Here is a 22,477-nt window from a genome sequence, read left to right on the forward strand (position 1 = left end):
TAAATACCTAAATATCCGGATGTTACAATTCAACTATTGGGTTACTGAACCAACTGATTCAATCCCACTTGAGAGCCTCAAGATGACCCTCGAAAAGGCCCCAGCCGTACCACAACAGATTGGCAGTAGAGGAGATTGTGGGGTGTTTTTGTGTTGGTTCCTGGAGGCGTTGATCACTGTGAAATCGATTTCTATAGAGGGTAAAACCACTGGTTCATGGGCTATAGGTTATAGAAAACGACTAGTGGAATTTTTTGGGGGTACAAGGACAAAGATAATTTGAACATTGTATTTGTAATATGACCTATAGACACATCCTTTATTTAGTTTATGTATTTATTAGTTGTTTGTTGATTTTAATTGCATTTTATATTTTATAAAACCAAAAGTTATACATTTTATAAAAGCAAAACTTATACATTATACTTCGGAACCATGTATTACAAATGTATTCTGGAACCATATATTATATTTTATGAAAGCAAAATTTACACGCAAAAAGAAAAAAAAATCAAATGTATTCTGAAACCGTACTCCGGAATTCCGGAGACCTCTCCAGAACAATGTGTTCCGGAGAATGTTGTTACTTTACAGAAAAAATGACCATTTTTGTCAAAAAGATCATTTATAAGAGTTAGATTACTCGATTTTCCGTGAATATATATTAAAGTTGTGTACTTTTTTATGGATCAACTATGAATTTTATAGTGAAAATTTATTATTTAATCATAAACAATTGAAAAACATAAGAACGTGAATCATATAAAATTTCATGAATTTTATATGATGTTAAAACAATAAAAAACAAATTTTGAATTCACATAAAATTTCATGAATTATGCTACAAATAATCGTAATAAATATACAATAAGTTGGATGTTTTCCAAAACATTTGTTATGGCTATCGATTTACTGTTCAATTTGCTAGACAAGAGAAAGATATCAAGATATAGAATTATCCATCCATAATGAAGATACAAGAAATTTTCAAAACATTCTTTTTTTTTCTTTCCCAGTATCGATAGAATGAGCTGTGAACTATCTGCTTAAGAGAAAGATATCAAGATATAGAATTATCCATCCATAATGAAGATACAAGAAATTTTCAAAAAATTTAAAGAGGTGGAGATGCGGGGAATCGAACCCCGTGCCTCTCGCATGCGAAGCGAGCGCTCTACCATATGAGCTACATCCCCGATTTGTTTTTGTTTGTCTATAACGTTTTCTTATAATTATACTTAAGTATTCAGTATTCAATCTTTTTAAGATTTCTTCCCATATATTTTGTTGAGCGTCATGTCTAATTGTATCATTAAGAAATAAAGATAAAATGAATTTTGTGTTACGACTTACGAGTATCTGATGTTTGTATGTCCTAACTCCTAACGATTAGTGTATATCAAATGATTATTTAGTTTTTAGAGGATGAAATATCAAATTATTAGACACATTCACATAGTGCCTATATAACTCACTTGAAATACTTATTTTATCCATTCTCTAAATCTAATTTTAAATAATCAGAATTCATTAAATATTTGTCTAATTTAATAGCTCCTCAAAAACATATATAACACCATCGTATCTTATTTTTTTGATTATTTAACATCACATAATTATATATTAGTTGTGAGACTCTTTATATGGGTTAATTTAAAAAATAAAAGTTAAATATAAAATGTCAAAATATTTGAAGACTTTGAATTTTTTTTAAAAAAAAAATAATAATAGATTATTATAATAGAAATATTTTTTATCTCTTAAATTTAAACAAATAATTTAAATAAATAAACAAAAAAAAAAACTAATGCGCATTAACTTTGGAAATTTTCAAATTAAAATGTAAGTTTATTAATGAAATTAATATTCATTTATTACTACATTTATTGTAATTATTACATTAAATATTATGTGAAATTTAATTAAATAGAAAAACTTATAAAATGACATGTGAAAATACAAATTAATTCAAAATAACCACAAAATTACATTTGGCAATTTGAATGGGAGTATGACAAATGACAAAAAAAAACATTCATTTATTAGAGTAGATACAAACGTTTGGAATGCATGAATAATAATTTTATTATTTAATTGTCTTTTTTCATTTTTATCTTTATCACTAATGTTTTGTCTGATTTTCATCATAATTTTGATTATATTATATGATTTTTCATTTATTGTAGTAGTTTATATAAATCTAAATGTAGTTGGTATTGATTCATTTTTATTTATTCAACCACATAAATGTCTCCATTCAATATATATTAGGGAAAATCACACAAATGTCCTACGAACTTTCTAGGGTTTATCCATTGAGTCCCTAAAGTTTTTATCGAGCTTTATGGGTCCCTAAACTAGGATACAACCTGTTTTTTTAGTCTCTGTCAACTTGTAATAGCCGGTTCACCATGCGACAGAGACTATTTAGACCAAAAAAACTCACATTGTGCCCATATAAAGCCAAAAAAATAAGCTTGGGGATCAAAATGTCCATGCCACAAGATCGAAGTGATTGGGGAGAAGAATGAAAGATAGCAGCCCGTTCGATTTCTTGTGTGTCTTCGTGTATACTATCATCAAGCAACAAAAATTGACTTTATTAACTCTCCTTGTCTTCTAAAGCCGATTCACACTCAATTCGTACCCTCCCAAGAAACCGATTGTTGCTCTTCTTTCCGTCTTCACCTTCGATTGTCACACACACTCACCGAAGATCACAACCCTCTTCTCCTTCTAATCGATTCTTGATCACAGCTCCTTCAACTCTTTTCTTTGATTCAATTTCAGCTCTTCAAAGAATTGACTCCTCCTTCCTTATTCTCTGTTTAAAATCGCACAAGCTAACTCTCCTTCTCCCTCCGAGTTACAGGTTTGATGGATGAGAGGTTGAGAAGGATGCGCGGGTTTGATGAGGTTTATAGAGAAAACGAGAGTTAATCTTTTTTTTTTCTTCGATTTGCAGGTGATTGGTTATGGTGGTTATGGTGGCTGACTGGTGGTTTTTGTGGGTTATGGGTGCTCTGGTGGTGGCTAATTTCACAAGACAAAGAGGAGGAATAAGGGTGGTTGGATTGGGCTATTGTGATATTGATTCGAGGGCGATTAAAGTGGGTTATGGTGGTTGTAATGATTGAATAAAATGTTGATGAGCAGTTGGTTCAGGTAGGGTGACGGGTTGACGGAGGAGTTTGTGAGGAATGTGGAATAAGGGTGTTATTGGGTGGAGATGAAGGTGATACTAACTTTTGATCCCCCGAACTTATTTTTTGGTTTTATATGGGTACAATATGATTTTTTTTGGTCTAATTGGTCAATGTCGCATGTTGAACCGGCTATTACAGGTTGACATGGACTAAAAAAACAGATCATATCCTAGTTTAAAGATCCAAAAAGTCCGACAAAAACTTTAGGGACTCATCAAACCCTAAAAAATTCGTAGGACATTTGTGTCATTTTCCCTATACATTAAGCATGATATGTTTTTGCATATCAAAATTTGTTTTTTATATCCTTATAAACTATGTTTCTTGTAGATCAAAATTCAATCATCTTTTTATTTATCCATATATTTATTAACTAGTTAATTTAAAACAATAAATAATCCTATACTCACAATTCTACCTCCAACCAACATCATCAACTACCATACTATTTAATATAAATTTTTTTTTTCTATTTTATCGTTTCCAGAGTTTTGTTTTAAAATACAAATTCAAACACAGAATTTGTGAACATGAAATCCACATTCGTTGACATTCTACACAAACATAACCAAAATACCGAAAACATGACACTAGCCCAATACAAAATCTGGTGTGCATTTTAATAGATCTATATATACATCAACATTCAAGACTAGTTTTTTTTTTTTTTTTCCGATTAAAGCATGATGTGGCAATATTTTGAAGAAATGGAAAAAGTATGGGGAAGAATAGAAAATGAAGAAGAGTATTATTATTCTAGTAGTTATATGATCTGGTCCACGGGGGTGTTGGCCTTTGCTGGGCATGAACACCTCCACCTGTTCTTCTTCTTGTGTTTGTGTTATTGTTTTGAGATAAAACCTTCATCCTTTGTTCCTTCATGTTTGCAAATAAGGAATCCAATGTCTGAGGCCTTTGCTTTTGCTTTTGGTTTGACACCTTCTTCACTTGCTTTTGATTTGCAACACCCCTATTCTGTACACTAGCCCCCCTGCATATCAAATCAAATTAACAACATTTATAATCAGATTATTGCAGCAATAAGAGATGAAGTACAACTTGTTATTAAAGAAAAACAAACAACTTGCCTTGGTCTATATGAAGTCATTGGTTGATTCCGCATGAAGTTTCTACTGCGAATAGGAGCTTTTCTAGCAGCTTCAACTGCTAGAGGGAATTGGTTACCCTGAAAGCTAGATCTCCTCTGAGAAAGAACACCCTGGTAATTTATAATTATAAACAAAAAGGGTCAATCATCATTGACAAAATCATGTCTTTCATGACTAACAAAATATGCTATGTTAATATGTTATAAGTCTTATGACATGACAAACACCTGTCTAAGGGAGGATCTTGTGTCCATATAGCGGTGTAACTTCATAGATTTATTATCTTCAACATCATTGTTTGTAAAATTATGATTCTTATTCTGCATCAAATCAGATTAGAATCACAAAACAGTAAATTTAGGAGAAATCTGAAAGAGGAGACGCTTACAGGAACTCTTTGTTTCTTGGTTTTATTGGTGCGGGTGCCGGATCCAGTCTTGGACATTTTAATGATATCATCTAGCAGAAACGACAGACACATTGAGTTTAGTTTAATACAATAACATGCAACTGCAAGGAAAAGATATTGGTGTGCTGAGTCTGTTTCTACCTAATGACATGTCCATTTTCTTCTCTGTCATTGCTATTGCAGCAGTTGTAAGGGGCTTTGTAGCCATCTGCAGAAATTCCATCAGACATTTAATCTTGATAAATTAAGACCAAAACTTATGTGTACACCCATGACATAATGAAGGATCAAAGATTCAATTGTGTGTTTGTGATATATCCCTGATCCCTAATCAAGAACCATATGATTAACCTCCACCTCTACAGCTGCTACATGGGGAACAATGATCAACAAAAAACTATTGGCCACCTTATAAAAGTCTCAAGAATGAATACAAGCCATTTATCACTAGTGTCTGCTATATTCTACCATTCACCAATGTTCTCTCAGCAATCTAAAAGGCACCAGCAAACCCATTCAATAGAAGAAAAAAAAGATTAATTTCTAGCCTATATCCATTTCAAATTCCCTTTATGAAAGACACCATTCAAATTTCAAATGCCGATAAGCCCATGGTTCAGAATCAACAAATCGACATGCTTTTTAAAACATTGCAAGATGGGAAGCAACTAGAACCAAAGATAATCGCTTGTTGGCATAAGACTAGTACATCTTCTCAAATTCGATGTCAAATTTATAAAGAATTAGCGTTCTCGTGTACTGTTACTTGTCAGATAGAGCACACGAACTAATGCTATCAAGCCAAAACAAATTAAACCCCAAATTTCCACAAATAAACCGTTCAAGTTCAATCAATTCACCGCAAAACCTTTCTTTTCTCAATAAAACACGTCACAAAAATGTAAACCACGCCAAAACAGTTCCCTAACAGCAGTACGAGAACCGCATATCATCCATACAAACACACCGAAACAGATTTATACCAGAACCACAAAGAGCTAACGACTTGTTACCTAATTCGATGGGGGAACTTGACGGAGGTGCGTTTGATTGCAGATTGTGATTCCGGTTTCGATTTCCGACGACTTTGAAAACGATGAAACGACGAAGGGAAGGTTTTTAGGGTTTTTGAGAAACCTTTGCGAGGAAGGAATGATCATATGATGAATTGATGAAAGAGAGAGCCGCGTATAATAATTAGGGGGACGATTGACGGACGTGAAATCAAATTAAACCGTCAGGTTAAATTCGGAGCTTCACTTTCAAGTCCGCCCACGTGAAACACTTCAGCTGTTCTTCAAGTTAATATCTAAAAAAGAGTTAAACTACAAAAATGGTCAAAGTGGTTCGAAGGAAATACTCTAACATCGAATATTGTTGCGGGAAAATGACTATTGAGGATAATTAACTTTTGCGTTTGTACTCGTTTGGTCCATTTCCTTTTTGTATTCAATATACCATCGAACTTGTTGTTTGTGTTCATCATAACCCTTTTGACCGGCTTTTGACCTGTGATAGCCGGTCAAAGGGTTATGGTGAACACAAACAACAAGTTCGATGGTATATTGAGTACAAAAAAAAAAAGGGACCAAATGAGAAAAAATGCAACAGTTGGTTACCCTCCTGATTAATTTTCCCTTTACTCATTTACAACAAATCTCACGTCATCTCCTACTGATATTAATGACTTTATGAGATTCATTCTTGCTTCTCTTCAAAACATAACCCACGAAAGAACATTATTCATACATGTACAACTTTGTAATGCACTTGAATATTTATTAGGGGAATCTTGACTAAGCAGACGCATTTCATGACTACATTTACATTTCCAATCAAATGATTTATCGTATCATGGATTCTAGACAAGTCTACAAACGAGTGGAATCACAAGTGTTGTGATTTTTGATTTTAATTAGCTTTAAGATCGAATTCATGGGATAAGATACAACATCAATATGTACAATATCATGCTGCTTTTGTAGACACATCACCATAATATACCTTGAGGTAAACGTTTATGCTGATAAATATACTTCTCATACACAGTCATATCCTTTTGTAGAGAGGTGTTGACAGCTAACTACAGTAAGCATATCATAGACCATGTTTTAACGAGGTTACCCCTTTGAAACGCTCTTCATATACGTTATAGCCAAAGAAGGTTGCAGTCTTTGATAATTTTGCAACTTTAATTTCATTTAAGTTTTCGGGGAAAATGACTCAGGAGGGTAACCAACTATTGAGTTCGTTCTCATTTGGTCCCTTTCCTTTTTTTTGTACTCAATATACCATCGAACTTGTTGTTTGTATTCACCATAACCCTTTGACCGGCTATCACAGGTCAAAAGCCGGTCAAAAGGGTTATGGTGAACGCAAACAACAAGTTTGATGGTATATTGAATACAAAAAAAAAAGAAATGGACCAAATGAGTACAAACGCAAAAGTTAATTACCCTCAAGAGGCATTTTCCCTATTGTTGCATGTTTAGTTCATCTGCTTTTATTTTGTTGCATGTTTAGTTCATTCTAACCGTTTTTTTTTTCTTTTTTATATTGACAAAACTGCACAAATGGTCCCTGTGGTTTGTCAAAAATTGTCACTTTGGTCCAAAAAGGTTTGGACTAGCACCAGAGGTCCAAACTTTTCATTTTTTTGCGAGTTTAGTCCAATTTACTATTAACTTTTTCATAATGACGATTTTGCCCTTACTTTTTTCTTTTTCATTTTTTTTATTATTTAAAGATTTTTTCAGATTAAAACAAAAGAAAAAAGAAAATTTTCCTTTTCTATTTAATTTATATAATTTTTATAACAGAAAAAATAAAAAATAAAAAAGAAAATCTCTCTCTCTCTCTCTCTCTCTCTCTCTCTCTCTCTCTCTCGGGTGAAACCTGTCATCGGACATGGAGTCTCCGGTTACCAAAGAGGAGGCAATTTCCCTTCACTGTCGATTAGCAACCCCAAACCCCTCTTTCGATTTATGCGATCCCTTTTGATCTCTACAACCCTGTAGATGACCAAAGCGGAGATGAAGGCCACCGAAAAGGGCACAACCCCCATCCTCTTTATTTTTCCATTCTTTCTGCTCATCGATACCTGCCAAACACCCAACGGTCGACTGCTGATATGGCTTGATCCTTTTGATTTGTTAGTCGTCGTCGATGAGGAGTAAAACCACAAAGGAATTCGTTGGAGACCGGTTGTCCATTCTCCATCTGATTGTTAGGCGGAGACGAGTGATAGCTAATCCAGATCTTGAACAAAAGGCCTAATCGATAACTTAAATCAGGTCCTCCATTCTACATCTTTATCTTCTTCTTCTTTGGAAACCCACCATGACACTACATTGTTTCAGTACGTAAATCAAGAATCGAAAGAATCTGGAGAAAGGGTTTCTAGGGTTTACATCCTGTTGAGTTTGAAAGATGAACACCCTTTCATCCTTTTTCCCATCTATTGAAATCGAAGACCTGAGTTTACATCATTTTAGTATGCTTAAACCGAAGTCCAATTTTGAGAAGTTCATTTAAAACGTTGATTATCTTCAGAAATCAACAGCCTTTCATTCATCCATTCATACAAGATCTGGAGAGAAAGAGAGAGAGAGAGAGAGAGAGAGAGAGATTTTTTCTATTATAAAAAATTATAAAAATAAATAGAAAATATAATTTTTTTTTTATTATTTTTCTTTTAATTAGAAAAGTATTTAAATAAACAAAAAATACTGGAAAAAGAAAAAAAGTAAGGGTAAAATCGTCAATATAAAAAAGTTCAAAGCAAATTGGACCAAACTTGCAACAAAATGAAAATTTTGGACCTCTAGTGCTAGTCCAAACTTTTTTGGACCAAAGTGGCAATTTTGAGCAAACCACAAGGACCATTTGTACAGTTTTGTCTTTTATATTTTATTGTCTTTGTTAATGATGCAAAAGGTATTTTAAAGTAGACATATAAAAATAAAAAAAATTATATTTGGTTTTATAATTATTTAGTATTTATATATATATTTTTAATTTAATTAAATTTCAAAAACCGATAATTATTTACAATTTAACTATTTTATCTTATAAGTCGGTCACCAACAGAATATGAAGTCTTTTTTAGTATATATGATCAAAATAAAAGAAATTTTTTTAAATATAATATTTTTTAAAAATTTTAATATTATCTTAATATCTTAGAGTATCTCCAATAAAATATTTTTTTATAACTTATTACTATATATTTAGTTTTTTGACAACCTAATACCATTGGACTTGATAGTTTTTTTTTACCACTCAATATATATTAAATGGTTAATATATTTTACTAACTTGTACAAATAATCTCTTCTATTTTAACCATATTTCATTTTACCTTTTTATAAAATATAAATTTTATGACGATAGTATAATGTTTTCAATGTTTTTATTTTAATTTTGAAACTGTACTATAATCATTTTTCGTATTTTATGTATATAAATAATGAAACGATATATTTGTATTTATACGTTTGTCTTAAAATATTATTTGTGTTTAAAAATCCAATAATGAAATGTAGAGGTATTATAAAACATTTTAAATAGATGATAGTAAATTAGTTTAAAAAAAATGCCTAACCATTAGAGTGGTAACTTATTTAGAGGTCAAGATTAATTATATGGTGAGATGACACTTATTTTAATTGATAACATTGTGCAACAACTGAAGATGGTCTTAGTATATATTTGTTGTCTAACGAATTGTATTATTTTTTTAAGAGGATCTTCATAATCTTTGTTATTATCCTTTATACACTCTCAAGCAAATCATGAAATTTTCTCCAACACCGAGCTTGGTACGAAATGTTGAGAACAAGGGTTGAGGAATGTTACTGTCAAACATCGATGAGACACGGTCTTATAAGTGACTATATATGTTGGTGTCCCCTTCTCTCCACAAAGGTAACATCCCGAAATTCAGGTACAACTATTTAGCCCTTCTTTTATTCAAAGTGTCAAGTTAAGCCCTTAAGAGGAATTGGTAGCAAATGAGTACGCTGGGCGTACTCAAGAGTACGCTGCGCGTACTCATGCGCTTATTTTGGACGCGGACTCGCCTGAGTACGCTGGGCGTACTCAGGGTTACGTTGGGCGTAATGTGTCCAGGTGCAAACCCTAATTTCTGACTTGTGCCCTATATATTGGATGCTAAGGCTCATTTCTCAACCTCCATAGCAGTGAGTAAAACCCTAAGAGAGAACTTTTCATCGTTCTTAGTGAGTGTGTGTGATTTTGGAGCTAAAAGTGCCTTGGTGTGCTAGTGAAGAAGAAGGAGAGGAGTTTGTGGAGACTAGAGCTTGAAGTGCAAGTTTGGATCTGAGATCTACAGAGGAAGGAGCTGCATTTGGAGGTATAAAGTTCAAAACTTTCCTCTTAATTTGGTTTGTTGCTTCATGGACCATTTTAGGGTTAAAAGTCCCAAAGGTGGAGACTTTATGAGTGTAATGAGCTCCATGGACCTAGATCTGTCCCATTTCAGTGGTATTTATGTTATAGATCCATAAAGTTCCCATCTTGGTCGTGGATATGAGATCATGCTTGAGTATTGGGCTTTCTAGTGTTAGGAAATGGTATATTTTGGGTGTTAGTGACTTGTTCAGCCATGCAAAGGCTTAAAGTCATCGACTTTACGGATTAAGAGGCTTAGAAATGGTCAGATCTAAAAGTTGGACGTGAGTCTTAACTGTTTAAGACCCCAAGAGCTAAGGGACTGAAACTGGGATTTACGCCGGGCGTAATCCCAGTACGCGCGGCGTACGGGGTGGCGTTCCCCGATTCTGAGAGACTGCCGGGTACGCCCAGCGTACACATCTGGTACGCGCAGCGTAACCCGGAGGGTTGACTTTTGGTTGACTTTTAGGGTTTGGTCTATAGTGGGGCCTTTGAGTTATGAGAGGGGTAAAATGGTCTTTTACCCTTCTGAGAGTACTAAGAGGAGGAATAGTCTAGCCGTGAGAGATGTATTGATTGAGAGTATTTATTTTACATGATTAGGCGGAGGCTAGACCTGATTTTACAGAGTTCGAGCTTTACCGAGTTACCCGAGGTGAGTCTTCTCACTATACTTTACCTAGAGTGGTAATTAGAGCTATGAGACAGAGTATGTTGTATGCTTTTGCATGATGTGATTTCTATGTGTTATATGCTATGTATGTTACAGAGTTTTCAGAGTTAGGACCGGAAGGTCCACAGAGTTAGGGCCAGAGGGCCCACAGAGTTATGGGACTGGAGGGTCCCACAGAGACACCTTGACCAGAGGGTCATCAGAGTTATAGCCTCGAGTGGCTAATATGTGTTGTGTGTGGTATTTTGGGGAACTCACTAAGCATTTATGCTTACAGTGTTGTGTTATGTGTCTCAGGTACCAGCGAGGATCGCGGGAAGGCGCCGGCTTGATCAGTACACACACGGGGAGATTTTTATTATGATCTTGGGATATGATGTTATGATTGACTATGTGATCCAATGGTGTTTTTATAACGATTATGAATGAAAATGTGTTTTATAAAATGTGAAAAATTGTTTTGAAAATTTGGGTGTTACAAGTTGGTATCAGAGCCTTGGTTTGAGGGATTCGAATTCATCTTCGGGCGTATCTGAACTCAAACTGAGGATTTGAAAGAAATTTTGAGGACTAAAAACTTTTTAAAAAAGAGTAAGAAGAGTTTCGAGACAAACAGAGCAGAGCCGTGTGTACGATCAGCCAGCGCCCGAACGGTGATTTCCCAAAATACCCTTGTAATTAGTGTTATGAGATATATTATGTTATGATATATGATGAGTTATGCTATGCATGCTAGAGTAGACTAGGTATTCTTATTAGGACTAGAGTGGCCTGATATGTGATGCCTTAGTCTAGGAGTTTTGTTGCTAGGGATACTTGAGAGTGTTTAGATAGCAGCGAGGAGTTTATGAGAGAGCTGCTAGTGAGTAGCATGTGGTTAAAGAGAGTAGAGTACTTGGGACTTGGGATCCAAGGAGGAGGACTTAGAGTGGATGCTGATGCGGTGTGGACGGTAGTATAGGGCCCGTACTACTGAAGACACCGGAGCAGTGCGCACCCTAAGTAAGAATCCATTGGGTACTAAGGAGCAAGTAGGGTGGAGTTATCGAGTGCGAGTATACTCGAGTGAGTCCCTGATATTTATTATGTTGTATTTCAGAGACATCATGGTTGGGACACGCCACACACCAGAGAGCAGCGGTACTAGTGATGAGGAGATCCGTAGGATCATTCATGAGGAGGTGGCTGCGGCCATCAGGGCAGAGATACCAGAGATGTTCGGGTCTATCAAGACCACACTGATAGAGACATTTGACGAGAGATACGCTGCTCTTTCTGAGGCTGCGGTTGCTGCGGCCACTGCAGCTATAGTTGCGACTAGGCCGCAGGGTGGTGATGCGTTGCTGTTTCGTGAGTTCAGCAACACAAAACCACCGGAATTTGATGGGACCCAGGACCCGATTGCAGCGATGAGGTGGATATCATACATTGAGGGGTGTTTCTTTACTTGCTCATCTCCAGAGCATTTGAGAGTCCGGTTCGCGTTGAACCAGCTTCGCTTGGGAGCGAAGGACTGGTGGAAGTTTGTGACGGCGCACTATTCGCCTACTGAGCTTGTTGCAGTGACCTGGGAGAGGTTCACTGCTATGTTCCGAGAAGAGTACGTTCCCCAGGTGGAGAGGGAGCGTTTGGCCCAGGAGTTTTTGACCCTCAAGCAGGGTACAGAGTCTGTTACAGTGATCACCAGGATGTTCCATGAGCGGGCGATGTTCTGCCCAGAGCACGTGTCCTCCGAGCAGGCACGTATGAGCCGATATCTGAGCATTTTGAGGAGGGATATACGAGAGTTCGTGGCGAACTCGACGTACCGGACATTTGCCGAGCTTCAGGCAAATGCCCGGAAGAGGGAGATAGAGCTGGAGACTCAGGCTAGGGAGGAGGCGGAGTCTCAGGGGAGGGATCGGCGACCGGCACAGTCTCAGCCGGCAGCCAAGTGGGCCAAGCCTGCCGATTCGAGATCAGGGAGCCAGAGGGGCCGCACTTGTGGCAAGTGCGGCAAGAGTCATGATGGAGTGTGCAGAGCAGGGTCTTGCTACAAATGTGGCAAGGAGGGGCATATGGCCAAGGATTGCCCCAAGGGGTTTGCAGTCTGTTTTCACTGCAACCAGACCGGACACCGGAAGGCCGAGTGTCCACAGTTACGAGGGTCAGCTCAGGGAGCTTCTCAGGGATCTGCTCCTGCTGCTGTTCGAGCTACAGAGAGTCGGCCGGTGAAGGCTGAGGCACCGAAGGCTCGCGGGAGAGCCTTCCAGTTGACAACGGAGGAGGTCCGCGCAGCACCCGATGTGGTAGCTGGTATGTATTCTTTCCTCTGTTTATTTTGAGTTTGTAGTGTTATGCTTATATTGTGATATGCGTAGGTACATTTCTTGTGTGTTCTGTACCTGCCTTGGTGTTATTTGACTCGGGTGCGAGTCGGTCTTTTGTGTCACTAGCGTTTAGTCAGCACATCAGTACCCAGCGTGAGGCGTTGAATCGACCTCTACGAGTTTCCATAGCTGACGAGCGAGCGGTGTATGCTACTGATGTGATTCGAGGATGTGTACTCGAGATCTTCGGTGTCGAGTTTCCGATAGATCTGGTCCCGATTGCTATGGGGGACGTATGTGTCATAGTGGGCATGGATTGGTTGAGCCGTTTCGGAGCTGTGATTGACTGTGAGCGACAGTTGATGACGATACGAGACCCCAGTGGGGGAGTACTTACGGTGTACGGCGAGGGTTCCCGTTCTGGGTCAGCATTTTGTTCGGCCGCTAGAGCGAGGCAGAGTTTACAGCAGGGCTGTAGTGGGTTTGTGGCTTATGTGGTGGATACGAGAGTAGATGCAGAGAGACCGAGGTCGATCGATGAGGTCCCGATAGTGCGCGAGTTCCCAGATGTTTTCCCCGAGGAGTTGCCGGGTGTGCCTCCCGAGAGGCAGGTAGAGTTCCGTATTGATTTGGTTCCGGGGGCAGCGCCTATCGCCAAGGCGCCCTATCGCCTTGCGCCACCAGAGATGCAGGAGTTATCCTCGCAGCTGCAGGAGCTGCTGGGGAAGGGGTTTATACGGCCGAGTAGCTCGCCGTGGGGAGCGCCGATCCTTTTTGTCAAGAAAAAGGATGGTTCACACCGGATGTGCATTGATTACCGGGAGCTGAACAAACTGACGGTCAAGAACCGTTACCCCTTACCGAGGATCGACGATTTATTCGATCAGTTGCATGGAGCGTCTTGGTTTTCCAAGATCGACTTGAGGTCTGGATATCATCAGATGAGAGTACGAGATGAGGATATCCAGAAGACAGCGTTCAGGACTCGTTACGGGCATTACGAGTTCGTGGTGATGCCTTTCGGGCTCACCAATGCACCGGCGGCGTTCATGGATCTCATGAACAGAGTATGCAAACCGATGTTGGACCGTTCGGTGATCGTGTTCATCGATGATATACTGGTGTATTCGAGATCCAGAGAGCAGCATGAGGAGCATTTGAGAGAGTTACTTGAAGTTTTGAGATCGGAGAGGCTTTATGCCAAATTCTCCAAGTGTGATTTCTGGTTACGAGAGGTCCAGTTCCTAGGGCACCTCGTTAACCAGAATGGGATATTGGTCGACCCGGCCAAGATTGAGGCGGTTATGAGTTGGGAGGTGTCGAGATCCCCCACCGAGATCAGGAGTTTCTTAGGGTTGGTTGGCTATTATCGGAGATTTATCAGGGATTTCTCCAAGATCGCCGTGCCACTCACCAGGTTGACCCGGAAGGGTGTTGCTTTTTCATGGGGACCAGAGCAGCAGGCCTCCTTCGAGACACTTCGCCAGAGACTGTGCGAAGCCCCAGTGTTAGCCCTTCCGGAGGGGATGGAGGACCTTGTGGTGTATTGTGACGCATCGATATCGGGGCTGGGAGCGGTGCTGATGCAAAGAGGGCATGTGATAGCATACGCATCGAGACAGCTGAAGCCTCACGAGACGAGGTATCCCACCCACGATCTGGAGTTGGGGGCTGTAGTGTTCGCCCTCAAGATCTGGCGTCACTATCTATATGGGGTTCGGTGTACCATATACACGGACCACAAGAGCTTGAAGTACTTGATGGATCAACCCAACCTGAATATGCGCCAGAGGAGATGGTTGGACGTGGTAAAGGATTACGATTGTGAGATCCTGTACCACCCGGGCAAGGCTAACGTTGTAGCCGATGCCCTGAGTCGTAGGGCGGAGAGCGCCCCGATACGGGACGTTTGTATGAGATTGACAGTGATGACTCCGGTGTTGGACACCATCCGAGGGGCCCAGGCTGAGGCCGTGAGACCGGAGAACCGCAAGAGAGAGCGGGTTATCGGATATGTATCGGAGTTTGTTACCGATAGCATAGGTCTTATGACCTTCCAGGGTCGGATCTGGGTGCCATTTGTGGGCGGGGAACGTACCATATTGATGGAGGAGGCACACCGATCGAGGTTTTCGATCCATCCCGGGGCCACTAAGATGTATTTGGACCTGAGAAGAGATTATTGGTGGCCCTGTATGAAGAGGGATGTAGCATGGGTTGTTGAGAGGTGCTTGACCTGTCGCAGGGTTAAGGCCGAGCACCAGAGGCCGCATGGTAAGTTGCAGCCGTTGGAGGTTCCCGAGTGGAAGTGGGAACAGATTACCATGGATTTTATCACCAAATTGCCAAGGACTGCGAGGGGCGTCGATGCAATTTGGGTGATTGTGGACAGGTTGACGAAGAGCGCTCACTTCCTTGCTATCAGTGAGAGCTCCTCCGCTGAGAGGTTGGCAGAGTTGTACGTGAGGGAGGTGGTATCACGGCATGGAGTGCCGATCTCGATCGTCTCAGATCGAGATGTGCGTTTCACTTCCAGATTCTGGAAGAAGTTTCATGAGGAGTTGGGTACGAGGCTACATTTTAGTACCGCATACCACCCCCAGACAGATGGGCAGAGTGAGCGGACGATTCAGACGCTCGAGGACATGCTTCGGGCATGTGTGTTGGATTTCGGAGGGAGTTGGGACACATACTTGCCCTTGGCTGAGTTTTCCTATAACAACAGCCATCATTCGAGCATCGGTATGCCACCCTTTGAGCTGTTGTATGGGAGGAGGTGTCGGACTCCTATTTGCTGGGGTGAGGTCGGGCAGCGTGTGATGGGCAGTACAGAGATAGTACTTCAGACGACTGAGCAGATTCAGCAGGTCAGACAGAGGTTGTTGACCGCTCAGAGCCGCCAGAAGAGTTATGCGGACAGACGTCGCTCGGGGCTTGAGTTCCAGGTTGGTGATTTAGTACTCCTGAAGGTATCTCCTTGGAAGGGGGTGATCCGATTCAGGAAGAGGGGTAAGTTGGGACCTCGGTATATTGGTCCTTTCAGGGTGACTGCCAGGGTGGGCAGGGTAGCGTATCGTTTGGAGCTACCTACGGAGTTGAGCCAGATTCACGATACCTTCCACGTGTCTCAGTTGAGGAAGTGTATCGCTGATGAGTCGGCAGTGGTTCCGTTAGAGGACATTCAGGTGGATGCGAGCCTGAATTATGTTGAGAGACCGGTTGCGATTGTGGATCGAAGGATCAAGACTTTGAGAAACAAGGAGGTGCCATTGGTTCAAGTCCAGTGGCAACATCGGAAGGGTTCTGAAATGACCTGGGAGCCGGAGTTAGAGATGCGCGAGCAGTATCCAGAGTTATTTGTTGAATGAGACTTCGAGGGCGAAGTCTAGTTCTAGTGGGGGAGAATTGTAACATCCCGAAATTCAGGTACAACTATTTAGCCCTTCTTTTATTCAAAGTGTCAAGTTAAGCCCTTAAGAGGAATTGGTAGCAAATGAGTACGTTGGGCGTACTCAAGAGTACGCTGCGCGTACTCATGCGCTTATTTTGGACGCTGACTCGCCTGAGTACGCTGGGCGTACTCAGGGTTACGCTGGGCGTAATGTGTCCAGGTGCAAACCCTAATTTCTGACTTGTGCCCTATATATTGGATGCTAAGGCTCATTTCTCAACCTCCATAGCAGTGAGTAAAACCCTAAGAGAGAACTTTTCATCGTTCTTAGTGAGTGTGTGTGATTTTGGAGCTAAAAGTGCCTTGGTGTGCTAGTGAAGAAGAAGGAGAGGAGTTTGTGGAGACTAGAGCTTGAAGTGCAAGTTTGGATCTGAGATCTACAGAGGAAGGAGCTGCATTTGGAGGTATAAAGTTCAAAACTTTCCTCTTAATTTGGTTTGTTGCTTCATGGACCATTTTAGGGTTAAAAGTCCCAAAGGTGGAGACTTTATGAGTGTAATGAGCTCCATGGACCTAGATCTGTCCCATTTCAGTGGTATTTGTGTTATAGATCCATAAAGTTCCCATCTTGGTCGTGGATATGAGATCATGCTTGAGTATTGGGCTTTCTAGTGTTAGGAAATGGTATATTTTGGGTGTTAGTGACTTGTTCAGCCATGCAAAGGCTTAAAGTCATCGACTTTATGGATTAAGAGGCTTAGAAATGGTCAGATCTAAAAGTTGGACGTGAGTCTTAACTGTTTAAGACCCCAAGAGTTAAGGGACTGAAACTGGGATTTACGCCGGGCGTAATCCCAGTACGCGCGGCGTACGGGGTGGCGTTCCCCGATTCTGAGAGACTGCCGGGTACGCCCAGCGTACACATCTGGTACGCGCAGCGTAACCCGGAGGGTTGACTTTTGGTTGACTTTTAGGGTTTGGTCTATAGTGGGGCCTTTGAGTTATGAGAGGGGTAAAATGGTCTTTTACCCTTCTGAGAGTACTAAGAGGAGGAATAATCTAGCCGTGAGAGATGTATTGATTGAGAGTATTTATTTTACATGATTAGGCGGAGGCTAGACCTGATTTTACAGAGTTCGAGCTTTACCGAGTTACCCGAGGTGAGTCTTCTCACTATACTTTACCTAGAGTGGTAATTAGAGCTATGAGACAGAGTATGCTGTATGCTTTTGCATGATGTGATTTCTATGTGTTATATGCTATGTATGTTACAGAGTTTTCAGAGTTAGGACCGGAAGGTCCACAGAGTTAGGGCCAGAGGGCCCACAGAGTTATGGGACTGGAGGGTCCCACAGAGACACCTTGACCAGGGTCATCAGAGTTATAGCCTCGAGTGGCTAATATGTGTTGTGTGTGGTATTTTGGGGAACTCACTAAGCATTTATGCTTACAGTGTTGTGTTATGTGTCTCAGGTACCAGCGAGGATCGTGGGAAGGCGCCGGCTTGATCAGTACACACACGGGGAGATTTTTATTATGATCTTGGGATATGATGTTATGATTGACTATGTGATCCAATGGTGTTTTTATAACGATTATGAATGAAAATGTGTTTTATAAAATGTGAAAAATTGTTTTGAAAATTTGGGTGTTACAGTTGTTTTGGAGAGGTAATCTTGGGCTCCACTTATAGTTGGCGTCCCACACCCCCATGGCTCAGCACATCTCTATCTAATTTCATCGAACCTCCGAATTTGATGGGGGAGTGTTAGTGTATCCCAAATCGGTACGACAATCTTATAAGTGGTTATGTATGTTGGAGTCCTCTTTCTCTCCACAAGGGCTTTTTGGAAAAAGAATCTTGGACTCCATATATATTTACAAAGAAGATGTAACACCCACAAATTAGGGCTAGTAAATTTCACTATTATAAACGATAAAACGATACTTTGACAAAAAGTTATTTAGGATAAAGAAGATGTAACACACTCATATGTCTCTTAAAAGGGGTTATTTAAAGGTATGCCCATCTTTAATCAAAGATTGAAATTTGGTTCGGGTAAACTAGGTTTAGTAAAAGCTTTATCATCTATATAAGAAATTTTATGAATAACTTTGATGTAAGAAAACCAAAAGCATTTTGATTACTTTTTACCATATATTACCACTTAGTTAGGGGAGTTAAGTATCTAAGACCTCTAATACCAAGACAATCATTATGTTTAAATCGAGTAATAGTATTCCAATCCACTTAATGAATCTTCTTATTGTTTTCATTATAAACAAAATTGTTCCGAGCAATCCTTTATAATCACATTGTAATGCCTAAAAAAAACATAACCAAACATTACTCTTCCAACTGAGCAATGTACGCTCTAAAAGCTTTCAACTCTATAGATTATATGAGAGTCAACTGATGTAATAAATCAGACATAGGAACATAGAAGTCTTGAGCACTTATAGTATTTTATTTGAGGGCTCAAATAGGAATCTCCAATTAGTAATGTTTAGCAAAGTTAGACCGAGTGTAGAGTCTCTCCAAATGGTCCCACATTTCTATGTGTAGCACCTGGTTCCTGGTATGTATTTTATTTAAGTAATTTTTGCATTTTTGGCCTGGGACTCGGCGAGTTGAAGGCCCAACTCGCCGAGTAGAAGCGGGATGAGACGCGGGATTTAAGTATGGGACTCGTCGAGTCGGGTCCTGGACTCGACGAGTAGGCTCTGTCTGGACAAAACCCTAATCTGAGGGTTTGCACCCTATTTAAACAACCTTATACAGCCTCCATCGCCCCTTTATGCTCCCAGAAACCCTCCATAGCAAACCCTAAGTGTTTTGGTGCAAGATCTAAGGCTTTTGAGTGATTTTTGTGGGTTTTGACCACAAGGAAGAAGGAAGAGCATAGAAGGATCAAGAGGAGACAGAAGGATTCGAGTTTGGTGCATCATTTGCAGTGTTTGGAAGGTATAAAGTATGTACCTTGCTTGCTTATTCGTTTGATCCCTCTTTGGGGAGATTTAGGGCTTTTATAAGCCATTCTTGGTAACCAACCATGATTGCAAGCATGGTTAGGGGTCAAAACTTCGGATCTAGGACTTGGGAAGAGTCACAAGGCAGATTGGGGTTGATTTTGCACTCAAGGAAGGTCCCATGCAACATAAGAGCCATTTTAGGGCCTTTTAGGCTCAAAAGTCCCATGCATGTACGTAAAGTTCGTGACTTTATGTGCTAGATTGATCATAGGAGCATAGATCTATCATTTGGTCAAGAGTTGTACACCAGAAAGCGAGAAATAGGACTTGGACGTTATCGACTCGGCGAGTCCGTTCTTGGGACTCGACGAGTCCAAGGCATAAAGTCCCCATATCTGTTGAGGGTCAAAAGAGCACAGTTGGGTGTTAGAAGGGTTGTAGAAGGACCAAAGGAGTGACCCAACGTACTGGACTTAGCCTTCAACCTGGAGTTCATGGGACTCGGCGAGTCCAAGGCAATCTCCCAACTTTTGAAGATGAACTCGACGAGTTGTTCATACAACTCGGCGAGTCGAGGACAGGACGTGTACATAGGATGAAGATGGACTCGACGAGTTGTTCATACAACTCGGCGAGTCGGATGAAGGTTCATCAGGGATTGTGTAGAAGGAGAACTCGTCGAGTCGTTGCTAAACTCGACGAGTAGAGTCGTGGGTGAGGACAGTTGAAGAGATAGGGACTCGACGAGTTGGCGGCCCAACTCGGCGAGTCGGGTCAACTGGAAGTTGACTTCGACTTTGACTTGGACTTGGTCAGGGGTAAAATGGTCATTTTACCCTAAGAATAGATATCAGACTCTGATTAAGTGTTTTGTGGGGATTATAGCCGGAGGATTTCCGGAGCAGCAGCAGACAGAGATTTCCCGCACAAATTATCAGCAACTACTCGTTTGAGGTGAGTTACCTTCCAGTAGCGGTGGGTCTACGGCCACAATGCCGGCCCACCAGTAGGAGTTGTATGTTGGATGATTGTCTCTGTGATATCATCCATGTTTGCTACTACCTGATATGTTATATGCTGACATGATATGTTATATGTGATAGTAGTAGAGTTCGGTTGTTAGGACCGAAGGGTAGGTCAGGCACCCCAGATATGTCTGACAGTATGTGATGATATGTTATATGCTAGCATGATATGTTATATGTGATAGTGGTAGTAGGAGGGGAATAGTCCCCAAGTTCGGTTGTTAGGACCGAAGGGTAGTTCGGACACCCCAGATATGTCTGATAGTATGTTTATGTTATGATATATGTGATAGTAGTAGTAAGGGGTGGAACAGTCCCCGAGGGTCGGTTGTTAGGACCGATGGGTAGGTCAGCACCCCAGAACGGCTTGACACGGGTAGGTCGGCACCCCAGAATGGCCGTACGGGTAGGTCGGCACCCCAGAATTGCCCGACAGTATGTATGCTATATGATTGTATGGTATGTGGTACGATGGGGGGAAACTCACTAAGCTTCGTGCTTACAGTTTATAGTTTTGGTTTCAGGTACCTCTTCAGCAAGGGGGAAGGAGTTGGCGCGGTAGCAGCACATCATACACACTTGCATTGATTTTCCGCACTTGAGATATTTTGGGATTGTACTCTGACATGATGCTATTTTATGACTTGGGTTTTCAGACATGATATACATTTATGTGGTTTTCTTATGAATGCTTTTATAATCAGTTAATTAAAATGAAATTTTTGGACTCGAAATTTGGGATGTTACACTATGGGTATATCATACTTAGCCAATTGGGTGCCAACATACTGAAACTACATAATTTTTTATCCAAATGATAATATTAGAATTATCAGTTTCTCATGCATCTAGTAACATTGCACAATAACAGTTTTTCATGTGTTGTTTTACCTAATACACTAATAACAATACTTCATATATGTTTCCTACTTATAATTTTTTTCATTACATAGTTCCAGTAAACATAATTTTTATCATCAACCTGGGTACTAATAGATCTTTTGGAGCCATATTGTTAATAATCAATAAATCAAACGAAACAATACAAAACGATGCTAACAAAAATATAAACGATAATCAAATACTAACAAAATCGGAAAACATACCCAACAAATACGATAATGAAACCAAAAAATACGACGAACGGTATTGTTTTGTTCTGAACTTCCGATACCATGTAAACATATAACAATAAAGAAAAAAAACAACTATACTAGGAAAACTATATATGATTAACCTAGCTAAAAGAGTAAATAAAAACTCATTACAAAAATACATTATAACTTATTGTGTTAACATTTGTTACCTCTCCGAAGAAGCCTTATTCTCAACTCCCAGGTTTTCCATTAAATCAATAACTTTTTTCAAAACTTTAAATAAGACAAAGTAATCTAGAACTTAATTTTTAGCGTCCCAACTCGATAATTTAGACCTAAATTTTTCCACAATCTTTTGGTTGGAATTTCTTGGATGTCTGCGCAATATAGCAACTAAAATCAACATTCATCTAGAAGTTTAACACTTTATTCGATGTCTTCATCACGATGACAAAGATATAAGCGACTATCACGTGCATGCAAGAAAAGCTATATTGATATTATCCTTGAAACTTTTTCAAGTTGGTACAAAAACATCAAAGACCACAAAAAGCGTTTTGATTGTTTTTTTTAAACCATTTTTCATGCGATGAAAATAAGTAAATGCCTAAACCTTTGGGTACTTAAAAGAATATTCTTCTTTAGTGCAATACTCGTAAGTCGTAACCTTTTGTCTTTTGACATGTAATATTGTTGCAATATGAATTAACAATTTAACATATTTGTTTTGTTATATAACTACTCGAATTTAACTATGTTTTATAACTTAAAAGGATATTGAATGATATACATTGTTGAGATTTAATTATGTTAAAATTTATTGCTATCTTCAAATAACCTATAGGAGTCATGACTCGAAATGAACATAGA

General features: G+C 39.7%; 1 protein-coding gene and 1 non-coding gene across 2 annotated transcripts; both read right to left on the reverse strand.

Moving 5' to 3' along the window:
- Window positions 1-1,123: 1,123 nt before the first annotated feature.
- On the reverse strand, window positions 1,124-1,196 carry TRNAA-CGC (transfer RNA alanine (anticodon CGC)). Its single transcript has one exon. It is a non-coding gene; the product is annotated as a tRNA-Ala (tRNA).
- A 2,609-nt stretch (window positions 1,197-3,805) lies between these two features.
- On the reverse strand, window positions 3,806-5,991 carry LOC145122832 (uncharacterized). The gene is made up of 6 exons (XM_079058400.1): window positions 5,738-5,991; window positions 4,866-4,932; window positions 4,704-4,774; window positions 4,543-4,635; window positions 4,295-4,425; window positions 3,806-4,197 (listed from the first exon to the last, which is right to left on the reverse strand). Exons 2-6 carry the CDS (start codon window positions 4,930-4,932, stop codon window positions 3,963-3,965), a joined length of 597 nt encoding a protein of 198 aa, XP_078914526.1. The 5' UTR covers window positions 5,738-5,991; the 3' UTR covers window positions 3,806-3,962.
- Between the last annotated feature and the right edge of the window lie 16,486 nt (window positions 5,992-22,477).

This window comes from Lactuca virosa, chromosome 6 (genome assembly GCF_052849685.1).
Source record: "Lactuca virosa cultivar CGN04683 chromosome 6, Lactuca_virosa_CGN04683_v6, whole genome shotgun sequence".
In the NCBI taxonomy this organism is placed as follows: Eukaryota; Viridiplantae; Streptophyta; class Magnoliopsida; order Asterales; family Asteraceae; genus Lactuca; species Lactuca virosa.

Bases quoted from the DNA above. Each gene is read 5' to 3' on its own strand.
- LOC145122832 (XM_079058400.1), bottom strand. From the start codon at position 4,932: ATGGCTACAAAGCCCCTTACAACTGCTGCAATAGCAATGACAGAGAAG. The intron at 4,636-4,703 runs GTAAGCGTCTCC...GATTTGATGCAG, and splicing joins CCAAGAAACAAAGAGTTCCT to AATAAGAATCATAATTTTAC. The intron at 4,198-4,294 runs GCAAGTTGTTTG...TTTGATATGCAG, and splicing joins ATGACTTCATATAGACCAAG to GGGGGCTAGTGTACAGAATA.